We start from the raw sequence: 23197 nt of genomic DNA, 5'->3' as shown, positions 1-23197 counted from the left end.
TTGTATTTTTATTTTTCAATTCCCCCAGGGTCTCGGGTGTAGGATTAAATTCTCTTTTAACCACTTGAGATATATAATTCCCTTATAAAATTTGTGGTTTTGAAACGTTTATGTTTTGTTGGAAAGTTGGTAGGTAAAGAAGCACTTGCAGTTAAAAACGAGAAATTAACATGCAAGTTTCGTTATCCTGTTATGTTGTTGAACCATGTCAGCAAAAGGCGACAGCTCCATGCACTGAGTTGTAAGTTTGGATTAGGTAACCATAAACAAGGTTGTTTGGAGAGCAATACATGGGAACATGTCAAACATGACTATCTATCTCAGCCGTCGCCAAGTCTTCTACGCAACTTACTATAACCTGTAAAATTCTCTACAAACTTTAAGATGATCTATCTTCATATTTTGGTCAATGAATTTCTCTCCAAGTCTCTTCTTTTTTCCTTTTCTCTGAATGACTGTTTTATTGCTTTCTGGGGTTTAAATTAAACATACAAATTGAATGTCCGAAGCTTTACAGACGAAATTGTAATGATCTGTCGACAAATTAGGCAATTCGAAAGGAAACCAAGACTAATTACAGGTTAAATATCGGACTCTTGACAAGATAATATTTACTTACAAGAGATTATGATTGTTCTCCTGTTAATACATAAAATGTATTTGGATTAGCTTGCCCTTGCCCTTGTCCGTTGCTATATACCAACTTGCTAAAAGAATTATAAGGGGTGACAGTGGTGAAGTTGCTCAACTGCAGGTTGGACAGTGTTTGAGCTGGTATTGAGTTTCTTCGGTAATACGAGTCTAGATTTCAGTTCGCAAACCAAATGCCACAAATCCTGTCTCCAGGACCATGTTGGGTGGTTTAGAGCACGGATAGAATTGAGGCAAACAACAAGGGTACCGCCTTCATGTAACAGAACCTACATGTCACCAAAGAAGAGCAATCATGAAACTGGAAGCTAAAGTTAGAGAGCAGCCAAGAGTTCAGATAGGAAAAAGTCTACAACTTTCAATCACATGCTAATGCACAGACATGTCTTATAATATGCCACTGCTTGCAATGCTGTACATGGAAAAAAAAGTGGCAATAAGGTATCAGAGAATGAACTATTAAATCGATTTATACCGTTAACCAGAGGGGAAGAAATCCTAAAACAGATGGAAGAGAGGCCAAAACTATACAAGATAAAGCAAGCCCTACACTCTGCTTCACCTGCATGTACATAAAGGAAATAACGTCAGGAACAGAAAATAACCAACACATGATGGGATAAATGTTATAGCATGTACCAGGGAAGTTGTTTGGCGAGACTTGGCGATACAGAATGGTACAACCGATATATTGTCCCGCAGCAACAATACATCTGCAACAGCTGTGGCAGTTGCACTAGCACGTTGGGCAAGGACTATCCCCACAGTGGCTGCTGCAAGTGCTGGAGCATCATTAATACCTTCACCCACCATTATCAGACCTCCACCTGTAGTAAAACCCCTGAATCTTTTGAGCTACAAAACTTCCGATAAAGATGTGAAGAAAAGAACTTAGTTTCCATCTTCACCTTTTTTTTCCTTACCAAACATTCTTATGACTTTATTTTTGCATAGTTGAAATGAAAATGGGAAAAGGTTCATGGCTGGAGAAACAAGAAGAAAAGACATTCTCTGTGAAAATACATCATGCAAATGTGATTTTTCTTATTGATTCCGAGAGTAATAATAGTTAAAAAGCATGCAGGACATGCATATATTGATGACTGCATACAAATGTCAGAACTTGCATAATGGCTAGTGTATGCATGAAAAATGTCAAATCCTTGTTTTAACAAATGACGATCTGTTAGGAATTTATTAGAAACAAAGCAATAGAAATCATGGAAGATAATTTTTCAACTAGACTATGTACTAGGAATGAATTGAAACAAAGTGGAAGGGATAAACAAATTCCTCTGCATTTTCGTTCTGCTAACTCAAATGATAAAGATTGTAAAAATCTAGTCATTAACTACGCTATTGCTAAACCTCCGAGAGACTTAAAAGAATGGCAAGGATTGTGTAAATCATTTCAATTGGCATGTATAAGGATTGACAATTGCAAAACTCACCCATATCCCTTGAGACATCCTTAACATGACTCAGCTTATCCTCAGGCTTCAGGCTAGAATAAACTTCATTGATACCTACAGCATTTGCAACTCTCCATGCACTTGACTCATGGTCACCAGTCAACATCATTACACGGAGCTTGGCTTCATCTCGCAACTCTTTTATGACATCCAAGACCCCAGGTCGAGGCCTGTCCTCAAGGTGAATCAGCGTTACCTGCATAGACTCGTGATAATTTAGTGATCCATCAGCTTGCATCCCTAGAAAAGGCTAAAAAAAAACCCTAACATAGGAATATGGGTGCTCAATTGATAAACAAACAAAATTTCATAAAGTGTCTATCCTGTTTAGCTTGTCAACATATGCTCCTATTATGTATAGTTATCAATTTTGAACACCAGTGCACAAGTAAAACCTTTTTGATGAAACCTCACCTTTTCGTTGACTGAAAGAGCAGCACGAACAAATTCAGTTCCATAAGAAGACGCATTCACAGCTTCCTTGATCTTTTTTGATGCATCCTCTGATCTACAAAGTGAGGTGATGAAATCTACTGAACCAAGAGATGCTTTCAACAGTTTATCCCCTCCAGTTCCTAACTATAACAAGATACAAATCAATGTGCATCAAATTACCTGTTACTGACCAAAAGCACTCAAAAAAGGTAGGTTGGAAGACAACTAATGCCTGTAAGATCTTATTCATTACAATGGATGAACTTCCAAAAGAATTTAGCTAATGTAAGCATAAATTAGTGGTGATATGCAATCAGAGGAATAAATAACCATGCACTGTGTAGTATGTCTAACAGAGTACTGCTGGGACATGGTACGTGCCAGATAGAAATCTTTATAGATTAAAAAATGGCTAAGACATGACAAAATCGCAGCAAATATAGCCTACAGAACAGAAGGGGTCATATTGGAGCAGAAAAATAGTAAAGCATTGCATTATTAAAGCTGAAATGTATATAACAAAAGATATATGCTAGTTAGAACACAATTTACCTCTATGCCATTGAGAGTAGCAATTAGACCTCTGCCTGGAAAGTACTCGAAACTCTCAACAGAAACAGAAGGAAGGTCTTTCCCTTCACTATGGTCTACCACAGCTCTGACACAAGAAAAGAAAGATATATAAGTACTGATAACATCAAGTTGAACATGTTTCATACGTTAAATAGTGTATATGATTCAAATAAACCCCATTAATAGACTAGAGGAAATTAAAACAAATATTTTTCTGCAAGGGGTAGAATTGTACAATACTCTTTTTGAGCAGGAAACAAAGTAGATGAATCCATGTTGAATCAGAAAGGATATTTACAGTTTACAATCACAGGGTAGAGTAAGTTGAAGATTCAACAGACAAAATAACGGGGTTCTGTCAGAGAACACTACCTTCCAATAGGGTGAGTGGTGCCCTTCTCCATTGCAGCAGCAACAGCAAGGGCCTCCTTTTCACAGCTGGGGACACAACAGGAAGAAAAATCTGATATATTGGTTCTCATCCGGTGCCCGTAAATTGGTTCAATTGCTTTGAACGCTAGCCCCCCAGTTGTCAAGGTCCCAGTTTTATCAAATGCAATTGTGTGACAAGAAGCTAGAGCATCTAGCACATGGCCACCTTTCAGCAATATCCCCTGTATGGAAAATGGAAGGTAATGTGTCAATCCCCAATCGCATTAACAGAACTTTCTGCTAATACCCAATGGAATTTTACTGCAGAGTTTACCACTGCAAAACATAAATGCATGTAAAACAAGCAAATATCATGACGTCTACCTTCTTTGCGCAGGAGCTAATTGCAGTAGCATATGCCAACGGAGCTACAGCCAAAGCACATGGTGATGCTGCCACCATGAGGCCCAATGCTCTATAAACTGACCCTCTGCAGGCTAAAGTATTAAGCAGACATCAACCAAATGGATGACAAGCATGTCCCCAAAAAAACACAAAGGATAAATAATAGGGGAAAAAAGCTGTAGACCACCCAACACCTGGAGTTAGGTAAAGTTTTTAACACAATAGTTTTGAACAGTTCTTTCAACCTATTATGAATGCATCTAGTGCAAAGCAGCTCTTCAGCTAGTTCTTTTAGTGGCAGACAAAAAGTAGTTCTTTTAGATTTTGATATTCCAAACCGGTAGTGGAAAAAAGGAAAAATCGTTAGTGGCAAGAGTGCTTCAGAGTGAAAGTGCTTAGTGCAGATTACCTGATGTACCAATAAATGGCCACTTGAATAGGAATGGACCAAGAAGAGCAATAGCAGCTGACAAAACTACAACCACCTTGCTGTATTGCTCGCCAAACTGATCCAGCCACCTCTGAAGCTTTGGTTTCTTCAGTTGTGCTTCTTCAGTCAATTGCACAATCCTGCTCAGGGTTGACTCTTTCCAAGTTTTTGTTGCCTGCATTAACAATTGGATTTAGCACCCAATCACCATCATCATCAACAAGATTTACTAGCACGAGAACTCTAATAGCTAAGGCAACTGTCACCTTCACTATTATCCTGCCATCCAAGTTCCTTGCACCACCAGGTACCCTGTCTCCAACTGTTGTCTCCAATGGTTTAACTTCTCCTGTTAAGTGCTCAATGGTAATGGTGGCATTACCTTGGAAAACTTCACAATCTACAGGCACAGACTAATCACAATACAAGCCCCCATTACTATGCTTCCACATTCTAACGTGTCATTTAATGAGATATAAACGATATGTCATTAGAGTGAGGACAAAACCTACTCGATTCATAAAAGAACAATGAGAGAGCACTAAACTACATGATTAAGGAAATTCAATGGGCAGATTTGTTGCCGAAAACAGTTTCAAGATGCTGGAAAATCACTGCACTACTGATACTTGTAAACATCATCCACAAAGTGGGTGTTGATCAGTGACGACACGACACGTATCTCACAGGCAGGCATTTAGGGTCATAGCTTGACTATAAACTACTAACCATATCGAAAAAAAATAAAAAAAGATGGTAAATTTGTTCCCATACCTCGCCAGCTCCGACCAAGATAAACGAACCCACTTGTAGGTCGTGCACAGGAACTTGCTTGTACGCCAAATTAGATGTATTGGGAAGTTCTTCATCATTGATGTCAAGCACAAGGGCGAAATCCGGATAATTTTCTTTCAACTCTTTCACATCGATCATGGAACGACTGGTGAAATACTCCTCAGCTGAAATCAACGCACAACCATTGATCAATACACATTGCCACAAAATTGCCAAAAAAAAAGTATCGAACTTGAAATTGAAATGCTTACCGATATGAGCAAGATTGAACATTGCCAACAGTAACCCTCCTTCCAGTGCATTCCCCATGAACACGGAAGCAAAGGCCGCTAAAGCCATTAATACATGAATGTTCACCTTCCCGCCACTAATATCTGTCAGCGCGTCAAGTGCAGCAGAGACCTACGATTAAATTGAATTCAAACTCAATAAATAACTGCACAGTGCAGACCATATTCTAGGGTTTATTAGTCAACTGCACACAAAAAATGTCAGGTCTTGGTTCTCACCCCTACTAGAGGAAAAGCGATGAGTATGAAAGCGTTCTGCATAGGCTTCACGGCGAGCTTGGGGATCAAATAAGGGCAGGCACCGGCTGCGAGAAAGAGAGCGGTGGAGCAGATGCACAACTGCAAGTGCTCCCTGAGGAAATCGGCGAGGTCGGTCCAACGTACTGCCTTGGCGAATCGGACGAACTGTTTCCGAGGTCCCGTGAGCTCATCAGAGCCATCATGATGATGATGATGGTGGTGGTGGTGATGGTGGTGATGGTCGTGGTGGTGGTGATCGTGATCGCATGCGTCGGCGGTGCATCGGAGAGTGGTGGAATTGCGGAGAGGAGTAAGGGGTTTGAAGCGAAAAAGGGGAGCGCGGATGATGGGTATTGGGAAGGAGGGCGAGTTGAGTCGAGTGGTGGTGGGGTGATGACTCAGAAGAAGAGAGTGGTTGCTGGCTCTGATTGGAATTGGAAAATGTAGGAGGCTTTCCATTTGGGTTTTTGAGAAAGGAGGGAAAAGAGAGGAGAGAGGGTCTCTCTCTCAGAGCTTGGCGTGAGTTGAAGGTGAGAAGTTGGAAGCTGGAAGCATCGTCTCTTTCGTTTGCAGCGGTGGGTCAGTGGTTCTGAGACTCAGACTGGGGGTTAATTGTAGGAGTTGATGACATGGTCTCCACACCATGTGCTCATTTCGGAGGTGGAAGGAACAAATGGGATTTGGGCCGTTGAATTTGTTTGCAAAAAAGTCATAATCTTCAATGGCCTACGGTCCAGTCCTTTTCTCTTTCTTTTTTATTTTTCCTCTTGTTGGATGTAAATTTGCTAATTTGATTCGATTTGGATTTGATTACTAAATTATTTATTATGATTTGTTAAATTTGATTTTACGTTTTCTCGTTGATTGATTAATGGGCGTTTGATAATCTTATTCTTAAGTTCATTTGTGCTTATTCATGCTTTTAAAATTTATGGAAATTAGTGACAGAAAAAAAATAAAATTATGGAAATTAGTGCGATTGATTTGTTTTAAAATAAAAGAAAATGGTTGCAGTAAGTAACTGTTAAGTCCACAGCAATTTAAAACCAAAACTTTTACAGGGTCTTATTTATCATTCAATTCTGCACAAGGAAAGTTTGATGCTTTGAAGTGAGCTTGAATATATGGATGGATAGGGTTGAGCAGCTGATGAGAAGAATTTTGTATTATTCTTATCTTATATTAACTGTTTGTGTGTGTGTTTTTTTTTGTGATTTAAAGGTGATGGGAATGCAAATTGGTCTGGCAACAATCAAACCCAAGAATAAAATGGCTATAACATATAAAAAACATAAAACTTGTGTTGTCACATTCAAATGGTCATCCGATATGGGCAGCCAATTCTTTGGTCAAAAATTCCTAAAACTAATAACTGTTCTATTTGTCAGACATGGCTTCTCCTTCTGCTAAAAAAGTTGCAATACCCTTTGCATGCATGCATTCTGCAAGCAGAGGCCGGATGGAAAGTATATAGACTGCCAAAGTATGAGGGACTGAACAACTTTCTCTCAGTGAGTCCTTGTAAAGGTGTAGATACATGACGTGTGTGATGAGGCTGGGCAATCAACATGAGCACCCACAGAGAGATAATATAGTCAAAAGCATTGATTTTGGTCATTAATTCATTAAAAAACTAAGGCTGAGGGTCAGTTGGTCATGGAGCTTGAGATGAGTATAAAACCCCCAAAGAGCAATACACCAGCTTCACCATTCTATTATTTCTTAATTATTACTCTCTTGTTGCCTTGCTCATTTTGTTCATTGCTTACCAATTGATATCTGTAACAGATGGAGGGAAGAAAGGCATTTGGTTGGGCAGCCAGAGACACTTCTGGAATTCTTTCGCCCTATTCATTCAATCTAAGGTCTCTCTCTCTCTCTCTCTCTCTCTCTCTCTCTCTAGGTGGTGGTGGTAGGTAGGTAATGAACTAGTTTCTAAATGTCCCCATGAACATGCAGGAAAACAGGTTCAGAAGATGTAGTGTTGAAGGTTTTGTACTGTGGAGTGGACCACACAGATCTTCATCAGATGAGGAATGAGATTCACAATACCAATTACCCTTTGGTTCCTGGGTGAGCATATTTTGGCATCATATATAAAGCACACAAATCAGGCTGCTACAATTCATGCATGCAGCATATGACCAAAAGAAGCTTATGTTTAGGGTTTCCTTGTAGATCAATGGTGCTGTTAAACCTGCTATGGCTACTACTTTTACTATCTAACCCTTTGTAGTGCTTGAATTTGAAGGCATGAAGTGGTGGGAGAAGTGGTGGAGTTGGGTTCAGAGGTAAAGAAATTTAGAGTTGGGGACTTGGTGGGAGTTGGGTGTATAGTTGGGTCCTGTGGAGAATGCCTGTCTTGCCAATCCAACATGGAGCAATATTGCCACAACAAAATCTTCACTTTCAATGATACCAACAAAGATGGAAGCCCCACAAGGGGGGGCTTCTCCTCTGCCATGGTTGTTAATCAAAGGTAACCGAAAAAACAATTAAATAAATCTATCCATGTTGCCTTCGTTTTCAGTTACCCTGAAAAAATTAGAGTGAGTGTAGGTTTGTGGTTCGAATACCCAAAAAGCTAGCTCCGGATCAGGCAGCTCCATTGTTGTGCGCTGGGGTGACAGCTTACAGTCCTCTGAAGCAATTCATGGGTTCTAATAAGGTTCTCAACGCAGGGATATTGGGTTTAGGAGGAGTTGGTCATCTGGGTGTGTTAATTGCGAAGGCAATGGGTCACCATGTGACTGTGATAAGCTCTTCTGATAAGAAGAGGGAAGAGGCCTTGGAAATTTTAGGTGCAGATGCTTTTCTGGTGAGCTCCAATGCAGCTGAGATGGAGGGAGCTGCTAATAGCCTTGACTATATTCTTGACACCGTGCCAGCTTTGCACCCGCTGCGATCATACCTTTCGCTGCTCAAGGTTGATGGGAAACTCATAATAGTTGCTGCTGTACCTAAGCCTCTGCAGTTTGATGCAGTTGACATAATTCTAGGTACATCCTCTGCTACCATTTCTGTTACATTTTTCCATTGAACTGAGTGAGGTTAGAAAATAGAAATGAGAATTGAGGTTGATATAGTAATTTAAATTTTGTGTTGTTATACAGGGAAGAGGACCATTACCGGGAGCTTCATCGGCAGCATGGAAGAAACTCGGGAAATATTGGAGTTTTGGGCAGACAAGGGTTTGAAGTCTTTCATAGAGACTGTAACGATGGATTATGTTAACGAGGCATTTGAGAGAATGGAAAGGAATGATGTGAGGTTTAGGTTTGTCCTGGATGTAGCTGGCAGTAACCTGGAATGATCAAAGACAATTCTGTCTACGATAACTCTGTCAATTCAAGAATAAACTTGTGCTTTGATTCTTATTGCCATGGCTGATCGATTGGCCACGGGTAGTGCAATTTTTGCAGTTTGCAGTCGGCGTTGCAGCCGTCTGCCATTCTACAGTTCTATATGCGTTTGTATCTATCCTACCCTTGATTTTTATCAAGACTGGTTGAAGAAGATTAAGTTTTCATGATTGACCAAACAGAGGTTTTTCTATAGATATGATAAGGGTCATAATAAATGTCAATTTTGTGGATGCCTACATTAAATTTCCAACCACAATTTTTGTTTCTTTAACCAGAGTTTTTACAAATGCACATCATAAACACAACTATTGCTTGCCAAGGTTACAAGAATGACTTGTGGTATTCAAGCAAGAAATTCTCTTCACAGAGCAACAAGTCCCAAAAAAAAGAAAAAAGGACAAAAAAAGAATGAATTAATGCTAATGTTACAACAACAAACTGGATGTTCCATGTTTGTGGATTGTCTTGGTGGATGAATCCATAACACGCCAACTAGGTCATGAATCTCTGCACTGCCTTTGCCATCCATCCAAAGATGGCAAGTATGAGAGAGCAGAAGTTAGAGCAGTTTCTGTGGCAATTCAGTCATGTTTCCCCTTGCCTTTCCCTTCAACACTTTTTGAGCCATCATAAGCAGAAAGGAAGAATGTACTCTGATTTTTCTGCAGAAACCTGCATGACCATGAAATATTACTTCTTGTGAAAAAGTGCACCCAGCACAAGTTTACAGTATGCTGCATTGAATTGGAAGAACACAGAAATAAATAAATGACGAAGTGCAAATGTAAATTCTAGTACATCATAACTACTCAAAAGGTAAAACAAGTGTTCCCATCCCAAAAGTAGAGAGAGAGAGAGAGAGAGAGAGAGAGAGAGAGAGAGAGAGAGAGAGAGAGAGAGAGAGAGAGAGAGAGAGAGAGAGAGCAGGGTTGTGTTGTGTGTGTGTAGCAGATTGCCTTTTCAAGGCTAAAAATGTAGAAAACAAATTATTAATTTGGCATGCAAATCTCATCTAAATACTTAATTGATCCCCTTCAATGTTTCCCATAAAGCACACAGTAACTGCTTTTAAAAGATTTTGATCCTCTAGTAGAATTCACCGTATAAATATACAATCACATATAAAAAATGATTTGCAAATGCACAACTAATTTTTCAGTTCAAAGGAATAGTCAAGAAGAAGCTAAATGTGACGACGGCGATGATGCATAAGTTTTCATCTAACCTTACTGAAACCAAAATTGAGAAAACAGAAATATCTCCAAATAAAGTAAAAGGTTTGAATGCGTACTTGAGAAAATCAAGTAATTTCTGCTGTAAGCGGGTCTGTGTTTCCTCCTCAATGTTGACATAAGCCAATAGCTCTGGTAACTTTACTGCAAACACCAGAAAGTTATCATGATTGCATTCAAATTCTAAAATATGACAACTTTCATTACAAAACATATTTTACTTTGAAAGAAATGATTTGCACAAATCATCTCATGATACGGTAATCAAATCAGAAGAGACTTCATATTCAAACCACGAGATTCAGTGAGTTCTAAATGCAGAGGGGACACATTAAAATCAACAGCTTGGACTAAATTTCTCCCAAAAGTTGTCACCACCACAGAAAATGACTAAATTATGGATGAGAAATTTATTCATTCTACACAGATCGAATAAATACTAGGAGCAGCGTCCTTAAGCATTGCAAGAAGCGATTCCCTTGAAAAACAAAATTCACTTCATATGTAAAACAACTTTCAAGTTAAGGTCCTCTCTTGAGGATAATTGTGTTGGATTTTCAAAGAAAGCAATTATAGAAGTTGCAAGGACTATAAATGCCTAGCTATAGGTATCTTCCCCTTCTTCCTCAAACCTCAACCTTTGCAAGCCCAAGCTTGTCCTGTCCCACCAAAGCAAAGGGGCCTAGGAGACCTAACAGGATAGTAATGCTTCTGAGCCAGCAATGATTAAATTCAATGCAAGAGACATCAAAAGCACACATTTACAAGAATCAACTGGCCAGCCTCAGTTCTTATCAAACATAGCACGTCAAAAATATTACAATGACAACCAGACAAGACAAACAACCATGAGTCCATAACATTTCTAATAACTGACACTTATTGATGATCATACCAAAGAGTCGTAGTAAATGTTCGGCACCATATATTGTTGATGGAGAGACATCACCTACAACTGTTTCTTGATACTGTTTGCGTTCCTTTTTGTATAAGAGCATCACTGGCAATGCTTTGTCAAAGTAACATCGTATTCCTTTCAGGACTTCACCTACTGGATCAGTCACCCTGTATTCAAGAGAGCATAGTCCATGCCAATCATCACCATGTACATTAAAACTCCAAAATTACATCTTACATTATACACACAAGCTGCAAGATTACAGTACCTAAAAAAGAAAAAAATTGAATGGGGCCTACTTATATAGAGTTAATTAAATCATCGGACATCGTATGTCAAAATACATTAATGAATCCATAGGGCAGCATACTTATATATGTCAGAACTAAATAATAGAAACAGCAATTCAAATAACAAGCACAGGAAAGAAAAAGAACAAAAGCTAATACAAGGATAGAAAATCAACTTCTGTGCAATAGGCTTAGCTAAACTTACTTGCCATCCTTCTTTGTCCTGTAGTCAAGGTACTTCTGCAAAATGTCATCTACAGTTGGAGAACGAGGAAGTTTAACAAGCTGCAGAAACAGAATTCTTCAGCAATCAATATAATAATGAAACATTTAAAAGTATCATTGAAAGGCTGGAAGAACCAAATACATTTCTGAAAGTCATTTAACTACGAAACCATCATCCTACATAATTGCCAGACAAAGTTGCTTCTAACAGTTCATGTCTACCTTATCCTGCTGAAAAATGAATTCCCAATCATCAACAAGTTGCTTCCTTAGTGTTGGAGGAATTTGAATCTTGACAAGCTTTTCCAGGGACAGAGTGTCCTTCTAACAATTATAGAACCCACAATTACTCCACCATCAAAGAAAGGTTAATAAGAAAACTTCAAAAGATCTAAAGAGTTCTGGAAGGAAGCATCTATCATTTGTGAGTATTACACATGCAGCTTGGCATATCAAAATTTAGCAGTGATAGCTGCATTTCTGTGTTTCTTCTCTTCATTTTCTTTTTTATTAGAAAGGCTCAAAGGACCAGCACTATAAGCATCTTAAAGCTTCAGAAAAGAAACACTGAGTATCAATTTTATGCGCACAAGCCTATCACACACAGAAAAATGGAAGGAAGGAGTAAAGATGGCAAGTGAGAACAACACATCTGACAGCTATCTAGAAATGGGGAAAAAAAAAGCGAAGTAGTATATTTAATCCTAATAAATGCCACACCTCAGCGCCTAAGTCATTCTTCCGCTTCTTCCCCTTTGTCACTGCAATAAATATAATATTAACTCTTTAAAAGATGCAGGTAATTTCTTTTACAACATATGTTTTTGAAGAAAAAAATATTAAAGATAAAATATCAGAAAGTAAATTGTACCATTGTTCTTGTGGTCTTCTTTCTCTGCTTTTGCATCTACAAAAATTCAACACACAGTAATTAGTATCAACAGAAAACACAACAAAAACAAAAATCATTGATAACAAATAAGGATGTACAAAGGATGATAGGCAGTGAGAAAACTGCTATTGGAGCCTTTGCTGCACTAAAACTAAAGAAAAAAAATGAGCAACACTAACCAGAAGAACTTTTTGGCTTTGTTTGAGCTGAGCGTCCTGATTTTGTATTCTTGTCCACACCTTGTTTTTTGTCAAGAGCTTGCTGCTTCATGATATTATCTTCAGTATTTTTCAACAGGCGATCCCCACCTACCCATTCGTCCCAACTGTTGGCAAGATGTCCAAGCCATAGTAATGATTTCTGTATCCCTTTTTGAAAAGGGCATAATTATTAACGAAAGAAAACATTTCGAGTAAAGATTATACAACTCTAAGGCAGTCTTTTCAGCCAACACAAATGAGATGTGCATTATTTTGAGGGATTATTTTGTAAATTAAAACAGGGTGATGCATGCATGATCTTATGGCTTAGAAAGCTTTAATAAAACATCAGTTTTCAAAAGACACCAGAAAATCGGTTTCATATATCTATTTTCACCACTTATTATCAAATGATTAAAAAAGAAAAAGAAAAAAAAAAGATAACACCCTTCCTACTTTTATTATTATTCTCTTTATTCCGTTCATTGGAATCCCATGCTACACCATAAGAGTTAGTTTTCTTTTATCCATAAACACCCTCAACCTGGTAAAGGAATCCTAGAATTTACGTACAACAATAAAAAGACTTTACTAACTGAACCAGTTAGAACCTTCTATTTCTATTGTTATTTCCATGATCTATAATTGTAGCTCGCTTAGCTTTGGAAGTCACAACTTCATATTTGTGGAGATAAGGGAAGCATTGCGGAGGAATGTTTTAAATATAAGTTTTATTTTTCTTGAATGAAACTAGATCCAAAATACAGCACAGTACCACTAGAACTTGGGAAACATTGGAGGTAGCTCTGAGTTGCATTCTTTACCTGATTCGCTTCACATTCTATGGAAAATTTAATAATGTAGATAGAAATAGAATAGAAGTTATAGAAGGCATACTCACTTTTTATTCCAACCCTGCAAAACACCAAACCGTACAAAAGTTAATATCATAACCAGAAACTACTTTGCTTACCTACATGTTGTCACCTTAATATGCGTTATTATTCAAGAATGTGTATGGGGAGAGGTGTTATTCAACTTACGAGGTAGTGCACAAAGTATCTCCATTCATTTTTCCTCAGCTCTGCCTTTTGAACCTGAAATGTGAAAAGTTAAAGTTGTTTAGATTATAACTACAGAAACACAAAAAGAGTAAAGAATTCAAGGAATATAGCTGAATTTGGAGCAGGTTTAGTATTGGTAATTCACTTTTGCGAAAGGTTAAAGCTGGTTCCCTGTATATATACATACTACACAGATGGCCCACTGCATCTTTCAGAACGAAATCACCAACTATGCTGGTTATGCCATAGTGCTAGAGAGAGCTGGACTAATAAAAGGTTAAAATTATCTAAAAGGATATGTGAATTATGCCCTTCTGGTGAAAAGGTAAAATCATAATTACTACCTGAGCTAGATTGGAGTTATATATAGTTTTTTAATTTTATAGTTTTTGAGGAAGTAGACTGAAGCGTGCAATATGTGCAAGAGTAGTAAATTGGTCCAAATGAATAATTCAACATGAAGAGAACCTGCAATTGATGCAAATAAAGGAAAACTCCTGCATCAATTTCTTTAGAACAAGATTTAAACCATTTCTTTGTGAACTATTTCTTAATTGCAGGTTGGAATTCCAAATCCATATTGAACAAACTAATCAAAATCAACAACTGCCTTGGAAAATAAATAGCTATCTAGACCTTTATTTCTTTTCTTTTCTTTTCTTTTTCTTTCCTTTTTTGGGTAGAAAAGAAATACCTACAAGGAGCCAATTGCACACAAAGACTAAGGATTACAACCCCAAAACCCTAGACACAAATTCAAAACCATTCCATCGAAGCTTAACAAAATTCAAGAAGTAAAACAAAACAAGAAATAGAGAATTCGGAAAACTAGGGCATAGAGATTAAAGAAATGGAGGTCAGGGAAAGAGAAACGAAAGGAGGGTTCGTTGGACTTGCCTTGGCTTCGTAGATGCGAGGGCCATGGTAGGCAAGGATCTTCTCACCCTCCGAGTAGAGGCTGGAATTGGAGGGAGGAGCGTCGCCGCTAGAGGTGTCGCCGTCGGTGGGCGAGTCATCCCTGGACGAGTTCGCCATTTTCGCGGAGTAACAGCTCCAGCAGCTCCTTCAGTTTGAGAACTCGAGAGGAGAGCACAGAAAGCGCGGTCACTCTGTTGAGCTTGAGAGTGACCCGTCGCGCAGAGTGGGTGTTTAAATTAAAGTACAAGATGGGATGGGATCTGATTTGTCACTCTAATAAAAATCCCCCCTCCTCCATTTTTTTTGGTTTATTTTTTTAAATGTTATTATTGTTTTTTTTTTTGCGCCAAACAAGGTTATTATTGTTTCAGTACACTACAATAAATAAGTTTTTTTTTTTCAAAAAATATAAACCAGCTTTTTCATAATAAAAAAAATTAAAAAATTAAAAAATTAAAAAATTAAAAATTAAAAATTAAAAAATTAATAATGTCATTCTCAATACACTACACAAATGTTAAGACTCGAACCCATGACATTTTCTGGAAGAGCAATTGTTCCAAACCACTACAATAGTGGATCCTTTACAAGTTCTTTTTATATTTTTAATCAATAGATGAGAGGAAATTCAACTTAGGACCTCGTGGTTAGTGAGTTACAATTTGTTGCATGAGTGTACATCTCATGGAATGACAATTTGCCTATGAGGATCTAGTACAACATATTAAGACATAAAATCTTTAAAACGAGGAGGAAAACAAAACCAATTAAGAAAAATAAAAGAAAATTAATAGATCTTACAGATTTTTAACTACAAAGAGTCTGTTTTTGTGGAAAGATAATTGCGTGTTACTATCATACTATCACGTGGTGTTATTAATCCATGTGTTATATGGATAAACAACGTGAATGATATGCCATGAATACAAGGTATAACATTACTAAATAAATACACATGTTATAATATGAGTGTATTAGTAATACGAGGGTGTGACCATAAGAATAAGAAAATGAAAAACATGGCAGATGACTCGACCCTAGGATCCCCCAATACCGAGAAAACTGACTAACCTCGAACTTACGATGAAATTTGTTGACTTTAAAAGAAATTCACCAAACTTTTGCTAATGACGTAAACATTGTATTGCTGGTGCATATATCAGCAACATCCGTCAGAAAATACATCCATAATCAGTGCAAGATGAGTTAAAAATCACTCAGCAAATTTACTTGTTCAAATACAATTCCACAATATACAATTCATTTCTTAGATGATTCATCAATGAGTTGCTTAACAAATTCCAATTTCTCTTCATTATCTAAGGTAAGGAAGAGTTCAGCATAAAAAGGATTAGCCACAAGCAGTCTTAATGCTTTAACTCGATCCGTAACAGAAAGCCCCATAGGTTTAACCTCACGGTACAGCTGACCTGCTTCGTTACCTTTGGGTTGCAGTGATTCACGTAGGACTCGCGTTTGCTCATTTGAAGCTTTTATCATTTCCACGAATGATGCAGGAACTTCGTCTAACGCAACACTTAAACCTCCACGTTGTCTTCGATTTCGTGGCGAGGAATAAGACTGATCTGTTTGTTTGTTTGTTGAGATTTGGTCAACAGGCCTTGAATAAGCGTCTTCCTCTGTTCCAACGTCAGTTGATTCCTCATCACAGTTAATCTCCCCTTCACAGTTAATATCGTCATCACAGTTAATCTCCTCATCATAGTTCATCACCTCAACTCTTTCAACCGGAGTTTGGTATGGTTTTACAGTAGCATGGCCAACTCCAAATATATCAACAAGTCTATCATAAAGTGGAAAATATTTGTCCCTCCATCCATCTGCCTCTTTGTGATCCTGCAGGTTCAGTAAACAAACGTTAGTATAATTTATGCTACAAATATGAGATTACAAGTAACACATATGTATAAGTTGACACTTCATTGAACAACAAAAAATCAAAAGTAACATATATTAGGCTTATTAGCCTAGGATAGAGTTAATACTATCATACCTGCACATAAGATTTCCATGATTCTTCACTGTCAACCTCCAAACATTTCTTCAAATCATTCCACCCAAACCCACTTCTGTTGATCATGTCATATATTAGACGGTATTGCTTCTTCAATTTTTTCATTTTTGACTCAACGTGTGGGTTAGCTTTCAGTTCTGATGCTGGACATAAATTGCATAAAGCTTTTTCTATTAGAGTCAATGTACCAGATTTGAAAGTACCATTTTCACGATAACCCTTTGCAACTAGATCCTCTAGGATCCCTAAAAGTGCATCCTCCTCCTCTTTGGTCCATACACGTCTGCTGCCTTTTCTATTTGTCTCATGGATTTCACTACTACCTCCAGAATCATCTTGCCTTCTCCTCTTTCCTTGTGAGGAATGCAATTGATCCGTTTGCTTGGTGGTTGAGTTTTGGTCAACTGATCTTGGACAAGTGTCTTCCTCTATCCCAAATTCAGTTGCATTAACCTCATCAAAGTTGATCACTTCAATTTTCTCAGCTGGAGTTTGGGATGTTTTTACATTTGCGTGGTCCACCTTAAATATTATACCAAGTCTATCATAGAGTGGAAAATGTTTGCCCCTCCACCCATATGCTTCCTTGTGATGCTACAAGTTCAATCAACAAACGTTAGTGCTTATGGTACAAATATAATATCACAGGTAAAACATACGTTATAAACTGACACTTCATTTATCAACAATTCAAAAAGGATCATACTATGGAGTCAATATTATCATACCTGAAGATATGCTTTCCATGTCTCTTCACTGTCAACCTTCACACATTTCCTCACATCATTCCACCCAAACCCGGTTTTGTTGACCATGTCATATACTATACTGAATTGCTTCTTCAACTTTTTAATTTTTGACTCGATGTGTGGGTTAGCTTTCAGTCCTGATCCTGGACACAAAACTCGCAAGGAATTTTCTATTACAATCAATGTACCAGCTCTGAAAGTACGATTAGCACGATGGCCGCTTGCAACCAGCTCCTCTAGGATGTCTAAAAGTGCATCCTCCTCCTCTTTGGTCCATACACGTCTACTCCCTTTTCTATTACTCTCATTGACTTGACTACTACTTCCAGTATCCATTCCTAAAAGGTCCTGGTGAAAAATATCCAACCATTTAAACCAAAACGATCACTAATAATAATACAAAACTGTATCATTTCATATTCATTTAGAATTTGAATGCTGCATTCTTTAGTTTAAGCACAAGGCCTCAAACATTATTCTTATTTCTTGGTCTAACTGCTAAAGAATGCTAGCAAAATTTGAGAAAGGAATAGGCAGAGAAAGTGAAATAATTAGGTCCTTTTTAATTTTTTTTCCAATTTGATGACATAGAATCCTAATCCATTAGTTTCCTTTGTATTTTATTTTGTATATGTCCCAGGTAGAGGTTCCATATAAAGAAAAAGAAAAAGATTATTGACGTGCACCAAAGTCAACTGAGAAAACATACATAAATATGGTAAAATGCCAAAACACAATTAAATTTTCAAATACACATATTTTTATTTAACTACCCCTATTTGCCATCCAACTCAAAAAGCATTTGGGCTACTCCTCAAAGGAGTCAATTGATCAGAGGATTCAACAATCAGTATTGTATTGAAACACTACAATGTATCTCTGAAAGGTTGGAGGTACTTCGATCACGGGATACATGTGAAGAACCAAATAGATTCTTGAAAGACATATTTAAGTTAACCGTGAAACCATCATTCTTTATAATTGTTAAATGACAACCAAGAGAAGTTGCTTCTAACAGTTCATATGTACCTTATCCTGCTGACAAACAAATTGCGGATCATCAACAGCTTGCTTCCTTAGTATTGAGGGAATTTGACTCATGACAAGATTTTCCAAGGAGACAGTGTCCTAACAATTATAGAACCCAGAAAAAGCCCATCAAAGAAATGGCAGTAAGAGAAAACATAAATAAGACCTGAGGGGAATATTAAACAGTTCTCAAAGGAAGCATTTTTCATCTGTGAGTAGAAGAAACATATGCAGTTTTGCATAGACAGAGAATAATTGAATGTAGAAAATAACATGATCATGTGTATAAATCCAGATATTGGAAATAGAAAAAAAGAGTTGTGAAAGGTTATAGTTGTTTTACATGAAAATTATAGCAGAAAAAAGAGAGAGTATAGTCAGCTACTTGAGACGAAGCATAATTTAATCTCAACATACAGAAAAACAGGAATTGATGCAAAGAAAAAACATTCGTATCAAATTTCCAGCATAAGGTTTAAAGCATTTCTAGATGAACAAAATTTCATGATTGCAATAGGCATTGGACAAACTAATCGATCAATCTTGATAATACTACAGCTCTAGCAAACTTTAATAAAATTGCAGAGCTAAATAAATAAATAAGAATTCGGAAAAGTGGGGCAGTTAGATTAAAGAAGATGGAGGTTGGGGAAGAGAAAGGAAAGTGGCTTGCCTTGGCGTCGTACGCAAGGATCATCTCTCCCTCCGAGTAGACGCTGGAATTTAACGGCGGCACGTCGCCAGTGGTGGCGGAGTCGTCCGTCGACGAGTTCCCCATTTTTGCAGACGCAACAGTCAACCGCGGGAGAATAAAAATGCTGATCCGACTATATTTTTTTAACTTTTCCGGTTTTAGGAGACGATTTTCACGTCAATATTTTATCCATTTGTTATTTTTCCTCTTACCTCGTGCTTTTACAATTGAAATAACAAAAGAAAAATTAAATTATAAAACACAGAGAGTGCGCACGTGTGAGTTAGGTCAGCTGGAGATAGTGTGTATATCTCTTTCCACATCAGTTTGAATTTGATTCTCTTGTTACATAAAGTAGAATACTTTACATTATTTTTTGTATAAAAAATATAAAGAAGATTACTAAAAATTCAAATGAAAGTTTGTTTATCACTACCTCTTTTGGTTGGTCTCAATAGATGTCTTAATAATTCAATTTGCATGATTTTTTGTAAAGATGATTTCTGAATGAAGATGTAAAAAATAGATAGTTTGGATCGTGGAAAAAAGTTTCGTAGAGGATCCTAATGGGTGTCCCTCAAATAAAATTATTTAAAGAATCCATCAATAAAAGGAGATTATATATATACTAAAAAAATAATATTATATTTGAATAAAGGCTCTATTAAATACAATCCATTCATTAGGGTTGCCATTCATAACTTGGGTCTCTCCATTTAGTATAAAAAGTAGAAACGGGACGGGTACATGAGCTTCGTTGTATAAGAGTTGGAAACATGTATGGAACCTTACTTACATGATAAAGACAAATTTGGGAGAAAAATATAAAATGAAATGACATGAACATAAATTATATTATCTCGAAGATACATGGAGTATAAATATAAATCAAATCAACAAAAAATGTAAATGAGAAAATACATAACGAATATTTCTAGTTTCTATTGAGATGATCACAAATATCTATTGATGGGTGTTATCTGTAAATTTGTGTCCTGTACCAGGGCTTGGGCCTGAGTCTTTAATCCCTCCAAGAGTTTCAACATTTGTGAATTTGTTTCCTGTACCAGGGCTTGGACCCGAGTCCTTAATCCCTCCAAGAGTCTCAACATTTATGAATTTATTTCCTGTACCAGGGCTTGGACCCGAGTCCTTAATCCCTCCGAGGATCTCAACATTTGTTACTTTGTTTCCTGTATGAAGGCTTGGGCCCGAGTTTTTAATTCCTCCGAGAGTTTCGACATTTGTGAATTTGTTTCTGTACCAGAGCTTGGGCCGGAATCCTTAATTCCTCCGAGAGTCTCAACATTTGTGAATTTGTTTCCTGTACCAGGACTTGGGCCGGAATCCTTAATCCCTCCGAGAGTCTCAACATTTGTGAATTTGTTTCTGTACCAGGACTTGGGCCGGAATCCTTAATCCCTCCGAGAGTCTCAACATTTGTGAATTTGTGTCCAGTACCAGGACTTGGGCCGGAATCCTTAATCCCTCCGAGAGTCTCAACATTTGTGAATTTGTGTCCAGTACCAGGACTTGGACCAGAATCCTTAATGCCTCCAAGAATCTCAACATTTGTGAATTTATTTCCTGTGCCAGAACTTGAGCCTGAGCTTTTAATCCCTCCGAGGGTTTGTTGGTTGGTAAACTGGTGCCCCACACCTGGGCTAGGGCCCGATTCTTTGATGGCTTCAAGAGATAACCCATCAAAGAAACCTCCAATTGCACTACGACCAGAGTTTCTGTGCTTCATGATATTGAAAGGTCGAGCACTTACTGCAATGAATGTGGAGCTCAGCAAAAGAAGCAGCAAACTGAAAAACTTGGTTGTCATGTTGGTATTGGACAATTGAAAAACGAATAGAGAGAGAGAGAGAGAGAGAGAGAGAGAGAGAGAGAGAGAGTGTGTTGTTGGTTTGTGTTTTGTGTGATCTGCATGATGAAGTATTTGGTCTGGCCTATTTATAACCTCAGTATTTGGTAAGAAAGTTAGACTCTGAGACGAGGCTTGTTTGACTAAGATACTTCACATGCAGCATATATCATACGAATTTCAAACAAACATGACATTTCCAATCTTTCATGGCATGCCATTTGTTCATGTGCTGCAATTAGGAAGCAACATCGATGGTTCTCTCGCTAACATGTAGAAATAAGAATTGGAAAGATTGGTTGCGAGTCCAAGTTAGAAAATGAGGAAGAAAATAATATATATATGATGGAAACAGTATTGAATATTAAGCCCTCTACTAGCTAGCCGGCTGCTATAAAGCCATCAGAAAGTTCTCGCAGTTTTGGGGAATCAAAGAAAAAAAGAGGTCAAATTAGAATATGCATTGTTTGATTTGAATTCCATGGCTGCAGTGTAACGTGACTTGAACGATTTATTGGAATTTTCAGGACCAGTCAATTTTCCTAGTTGTAATATATCAATTGGGAAAAGGGGCCAATCGGGCTACCTACATTTTTATTTTTGTCAAAATAGCCACCATAGCAATTCCAAGATAAGAAACACCTTCATATTTAAAAACCTATACTTATACACGTACATTGATTTAGACATCATTTATTCATATTTTATAATTAAGAAAATTAAGAAAACTCTTTGTTTTTCAGTTGCCATGGATATAAGTAAACTAAATCTGTCTTTTAGTTTTAATACATTACATTTTTTTTAATCGATTGGCGTATCGTATGAGCATACTGAGGTATATACTATATAGTATAGTGTGTTAAAATTGTTTTTCTCCCTAATGGTATTGGAATTTATTTAGAGGAGATAAAGAACCGCACACATTTTTATAGCCCACCATTATTGACAAACCAAAAGAGGAAGGTCTGTTTGGGCTTTCCTTGTAACTCCTTTCAAGACCTGCTCATGTCTTGCATGGCAAGGTCGTGCACTAATTTAGCAAAAGACGGAATCAGAAATTTTTCAACGAGTTGACTAGCTAAAGTTATTAGTTTAAAATCTAATGAATATTTTTTTTTTGGTACTTATAATTTCTATAGTCTTTTATATATATATATATATATATATATATAAAGTAAACATTAAATCATATACGGACTACCTACTTTTTTATTTTTATTTTTATTTGTGACAAAATTGCCATCATAGCAGCTCCATGATAAGATACAAATTCATATTTAAATACCTATACTTATACACGTACATTGATTTAGACACCATTTATTCATATTTTATAATTAAGAAAAATAAGAAAACTTTGTTTGTCAGTTGCCATGCATGTAAGTAAACTAAATCTGTCTTTTAGTTTTTATACATGACATTTTTTTAATCGATTGACGTATCGTATGAGCATACTGAGGTATATACTATATAGTATACTGCGTTAAAAATGTTTATCTTCGTAATGGTATTGGTGGAATTTATTTAGAGGAGTTTAAGGACTTCACACATTTTTATAGCCTACCATTATTGACAAACCAAAAAAGGCAGGTCTGTTTGTGGTTCCTTGTAACTCCATCCAAGACTTGAAACACATTTCTTGCATGGCAAGATGCACTAGTTTAGTCTCATGTATTATCTCATTGTATACGTAAATCTTATGTGGAATGAACCACTCATTTCATAAACCCCCATGACTAAGTGCGCCCCTGATTCCATGATAATTTGATTTACGGATTTGTCGGAGGAAATTTTGAATTCAAATCTTATTTACGATAGTTGTTGAATGCAATATGACAAGCAAATGCAAGACTTTTTTGGCAAACCTCTATGGTGTTATTTTATTTTGTACTGCTTGATTGAATTTGAGTTGTCTTAATGCCCGTTTGACATTACTTACTTAGGGTCAAAATCACTTTCTTCAAAATCTTGGACTACACAACCCGTTTGATAAGGATAGAATTTGGTACAGAAATTCTATTTAACTCCTACATATATTTCCATTTGCAAAACAGACTGCCCACAACAAATTGA

General features: G+C 37.2%; 4 protein-coding genes and 1 pseudogene across 7 annotated transcripts; 1 reads left to right on the top strand and 4 right to left on the bottom strand.

Annotated features, from left to right (window-relative positions):
* Positions 1–433: 433 nt before the first annotated feature.
* HMA1 (heavy metal atpase 1) lies at positions 434–6375 on the bottom strand. Of its 3 annotated transcripts, XM_008240540.2 has the most exons (13): positions 5643–6375; positions 5385–5535; positions 5113–5297; positions 4605–4751; positions 4318–4513; positions 3888–4000; positions 3504–3745; positions 3111–3216; positions 2538–2702; positions 2103–2319; positions 1291–1478; positions 1127–1213; positions 434–920 (listed from the first exon to the last, which is right to left on the bottom strand). In XM_008240540.2, exons 1-13 carry the CDS (start codon positions 6120–6122, stop codon positions 717–719), a joined length of 2481 nt encoding a protein of 826 aa, XP_008238762.2. In that variant the 5' UTR covers positions 6123–6375; the 3' UTR covers positions 434–716. The 3 variants fall into 3 exon arrangements, with proteins under 3 accessions (XP_008238762.2, XP_088900112.1, XP_088900111.1); XM_089043986.1 differs by lacking the exons at positions 434–920; positions 1127–1213 and having other exon boundaries at positions 1374–1514; positions 5643–6371; XM_089043985.1 differs by lacking the exons at positions 434–920; positions 1127–1213; positions 1291–1478 and adding an exon at positions 1500–1634 and having other exon boundaries at positions 5643–6371.
* Positions 6376–7196: 821 nt separating this feature from the next.
* Positions 7197–9703, top strand: LOC103337371 (cinnamyl alcohol dehydrogenase 1-like). The gene is made up of 5 exons (XM_008240527.2): positions 7197–7528; positions 7623–7736; positions 7915–8142; positions 8223–8662; positions 8777–9703. Exons 1-5 carry the CDS (start codon positions 7452–7454, stop codon positions 8974–8976), a joined length of 1059 nt encoding a protein of 352 aa, XP_008238749.1. The 5' UTR covers positions 7197–7451; the 3' UTR covers positions 8977–9703.
* LOC103337353 (MRG family protein) lies at positions 9240–15057 on the bottom strand. 2 transcript variants are annotated; one of them, XM_089043988.1, is made up of 11 exons: positions 14727–15057; positions 13809–13862; positions 13667–13680; positions 12745–12933; positions 12545–12580; positions 12394–12434; positions 11896–11997; positions 11654–11733; positions 11156–11325; positions 10320–10404; positions 9240–9700 (listed from the first exon to the last, which is right to left on the bottom strand). In XM_089043988.1, exons 2-11 carry the CDS (start codon positions 13835–13837, stop codon positions 9610–9612), a joined length of 837 nt encoding a protein of 278 aa, XP_088900114.1. In that variant the 5' UTR covers positions 13838–13862; positions 14727–15057; the 3' UTR covers positions 9240–9609. The 2 variants fall into 2 exon arrangements, with proteins under 2 accessions (XP_088900114.1, XP_088900113.1); XM_089043987.1 differs by having other exon boundaries at positions 12745–12890; positions 14727–15056.
* Positions 15058–15938: 881 nt separating this feature from the next.
* LOC103337364 (uncharacterized) lies at positions 15939–19431 on the bottom strand. The gene is made up of 5 exons (XM_008240521.3): positions 19234–19431; positions 18561–18659; positions 17511–17879; positions 16762–17376; positions 15939–16604 (listed from the first exon to the last, which is right to left on the bottom strand). The coding sequence occupies exons 1-5, from the start codon at positions 19336–19338 to the stop codon at positions 16008–16010; spliced, it is 1785 nt and encodes a 594-aa protein (XP_008238743.2). The 5' UTR covers positions 19339–19431; the 3' UTR covers positions 15939–16007.
* Positions 19432–20079: 648 nt separating this feature from the next.
* On the bottom strand, positions 20080–21190 carry LOC148921036 (uncharacterized; annotated as a pseudogene).
* Between the last annotated feature and the right edge of the window lie 2007 nt (positions 21191–23197).

This window comes from Prunus mume, linkage group LG1 (genome assembly GCF_029339155.1).
Source record: "Prunus mume cultivar Tortuosa linkage group LG1, ASM2933915v1, whole genome shotgun sequence".
In the NCBI taxonomy this organism is placed as follows: Eukaryota; Viridiplantae; Streptophyta; class Magnoliopsida; order Rosales; family Rosaceae; genus Prunus; species Prunus mume.
Note: the sequence above shows the minus strand (reverse complement) of the source record. Positions and strands in the feature narration are given on the sequence as shown.